Raw genomic sequence first — 3,260 nt, forward strand, 5'->3', positions numbered from 1 at the left:
TGAGGGAAGACTTGTGAGGGAATGGGTGCGGGTGAGGGAAGACTTGTGAGGGAATGAGTGCGGGTGAGGGAAGACTTGTGAGGGAATGGGTGCGGGTGAGGTAAAATTTATTTTCAGGAGGGGCGGGTGAGGGAATAGAAATGTGTCCCGCGTAGACTTCTAGTATGGAGTCCCAGAAACCATTACAACAGACAGAGGCAGCCAGTTCACATCTTTTTCTTTCAAGAGATTCACCCAGTTACTAAACATTAAACATATTCACACCACCGCCTACTACCCAGCAGCCAACGGTATGGTGGAACGATTGCATAGACAGCTTAAGGCCTCACTTATGGCTCACGGTTCAGACAAATGGACGGATGTATTACCAGTGACACTATTAGGCATTCGTGTAACGAAGAAGGAAGACCTAAAGTTGTCACCAGCAGAACTTGTTTACGGCACAACACTCCGCCTTCCCGGAGATTTTCCAAACCCACGGCCAGAGACAACCGATGTACATACCTATGCATTAAAACTCAAATGCTGGGCGAAGACCCTAAAAGCAACACAACCAAGAACAAGTACAAATGTGAGTTACATTCCAAAAGACCTCTTCACTACAGAACAGGTTTTTATTCGTACGGAAACTCACCGCTCACCACTAAAACCTCCATACGAGGGACCCTTCAGTGGTAGAACGACACCCAAAATATTTCGTCATTGACAAAAAGGGGCATAGGGACACGGTGGCAATAGACCGCCTCAAACCCGCATACTCACCGGCACCGTCGATACCGTCACCCATGCCAACGACCACAGCGCCAACACCACCTTCTACAACACCTTCAACAAAATTAATTCCGTCGTCGAACGACACATCAGCATCAACAAAAACGTCAACGCTATCTCCATCAACGGACGAGGACATGCCAACAACAGAAACATCTACGTCGACACAAGCACACCCAAATCGATCCATCGACACCAACATTCCATCACCCCGGAGAACCACAAGATCGGGAAGAACAGTTCACCTCCCATCTCGATATCTTGATTAGCATTGATCAACAGCTTGCGCTGATGATCTGGTAGGGGAATATTGTTGAACCGCACATCCCTAATTTAAGCATGTGACGAATTACTATATATAGCTTCAACACAAAGACAACAGCCCTTATTCTTGCGACATTTAACGATCGAACTTCTCTTTGTCTAATTGCATTGCCGAACAACAATGAAAACACGTTTTCATTTATTTTGTATTTTGTATTGTATTAAATAAATACGTTATAAACATTCTTACTTGTTGTTTCTTATATCTAAAGAAACTCGCAACAAGATCCAGTAGCGCGATGATTATTGTGCGTTGATGTCTCTTTGCATCTTTCATCAAGTTAGTCAACATCTGGGTGTGTCCCGCCAGACCATCGGTTGTTGGGTAGAATCCTTTTTGCGTGTTTGTATTAATGAGTTTGTTTTTGTTGAGGAAATCATATAATCTATTTTTTAGTAACGTTGATAGAATTTTGTAGAGTACTGGCTGCAACGTTATGGAACAAAAATTGGCTCCTTTGTGAAAATACGTGCGAAGTATTGGACACCTCTTCAGCGCAATTGTTGAAATTCGGTCTAACGGACAGGGCGTTGCTTTGGCCTTGCATTTTTTAACAATTGACGCAACTTCATTGTAGAATGGTAGTCCAGTGTCACCAGCGAATGACGGTGGCGGTAGAGGAGGAATCCACTCCGGCAATTCAAAAGAAGTTTTATTATCCGCTATCAATCCTTTGCGATAGAAGTTGCTGGCGTCGACCACACTGAATTGAGGAGGTGTATTTGGAGATGAAGAAAATGATGATTTGCATGACTTCCAGAAATTGTTATTGAATTGTGATGTAGTTGAGCCGCTAACATTTTTGTTGGTTAATTTTGAAGTTTGTGTTTTTAATCTAATTCGAATTAATCTACTTAGATTTGATATTTGACTGTTGCAGAGATTGTTGCTGTTTTTTGCCTTTTGTTGTTTTAGCTCTTTTTTTAACTGTCTAATCGAGTATTCTGTTTTTAAATTATTTGTTGTTTGAATTTTCACAAAGCCGTAATTTTTAGCAAAATAAGAGTAGATAATTTGCTAAAACTAGTAGCAAAGTTGATAATAATAATATAATAATAATAACGGAAACATCTTTTATTTTCACCATAAAAAACATACAATGATAAAAATATATATATAAGTTAATGTTTATTAAATAATGAGCAATGATAAAATTTGTAAAAATTGTATAAAATAATATTAAAGGTTAAGACCATTTTGCTCATTGTGAAGTTAAGTGCAGAACGGTAAAATATATCTAATTAGCATCATAGCTTGTTCCTGTCACAATAAATGTCATACGATAACCTTATAAAAGTCTTTATCAATTTATCATTAAATGATAGCGGCCATGGAACTTTAAACAGTGACAAATTAAAATTATTGTAAAAACCAATAGGCGTTATTTTGAATGAATTTATAACTAGTGAACAATGTTTATAGTCTTTATTTAAACAACAGTGTAAATTATTAGAGTATTTATTTCTCTTGTAATGCCTAGAGGATTCTAGGTTGGTTTCATGGCGCACAGTTAATTCTAGAATCTCAATTTTGTTATTTTGAAGTATGGCGATATCGGGTCGTAAAGTGTTGAATAAGATATTGGGATATTGGGCGAATACCCTCAGACTCTAAATCTGCAAATATGCGGCAATTGGCTGAAGAGGATATTTTCAGCCAATTGATGATCACGGCTAATATCTTGTGTCTTTCGGCATATCTTGCCAGAGTGGATGTAGAACCACAATTGGAAACTACGTGCTTATTTGTCTGTCGAGAGTCACAGAGAGGGCATTGAGGGCTTTGCGTTTTACCCCATCTAAACCAGTGATGACGTAAGTACTCAAAAAATGTACTTAAGTATAAGTACTAAGTGTTCAGTAATGAAAGTACTTAAGTATAAGTACTAAGTACCAAAACAAATTGTATGCTTGATACTTATAAGTACTAAGTATAAGTACATAAGTACCTAAGTACATACCATGGTTAATTTGAAATATTTATAAATTTATTAAACTCAGAAATCAACTCATTATTTACAGTAATTTATTTACATCAATAAAAGAGTTTGTTCTTTTGAGTAAAAGTAAAGTTTCAAATGATTCATCACTTAAACGATTTCTTTTAGGAGTGAGAATCATTCCAGCCTGGCTAAATATACGTTCCACAGGTGCTGATGATGGCA

At 37.7% G+C, this 3,260-nt stretch overlaps 1 protein-coding gene across 1 annotated transcript in view; it reads right to left on the minus strand.

Moving 5' to 3' along the window:
- Positions 1-159: 159 nt before the first annotated feature.
- HELRODRAFT_165440 (hypothetical protein) overlaps positions 160-3,260 on the minus strand; it is a gene marked incomplete at both ends in the record, with an annotated part of 15,193 nt that continues 12,092 nt past the window's right edge. The window contains 4 exons of the mRNA XM_009032017.1: positions 160-218; positions 763-825; positions 972-1,099; positions 1,584-1,889. Coding sequence (XP_009030265.1) covers positions 160-218; positions 763-825; positions 972-1,099; positions 1,584-1,889 — 556 coding nt within the window. The remainder of the gene's footprint in view (positions 219-762; positions 826-971; positions 1,100-1,583; positions 1,890-3,260) is intronic.

This window comes from Helobdella robusta, assembly GCF_000326865.2.
Source record: "Helobdella robusta unplaced genomic scaffold HELROscaffold_8, whole genome shotgun sequence".
Lineage (NCBI taxonomy): Eukaryota > Metazoa > Annelida > Clitellata > Rhynchobdellida > Glossiphoniidae > Helobdella > Helobdella robusta.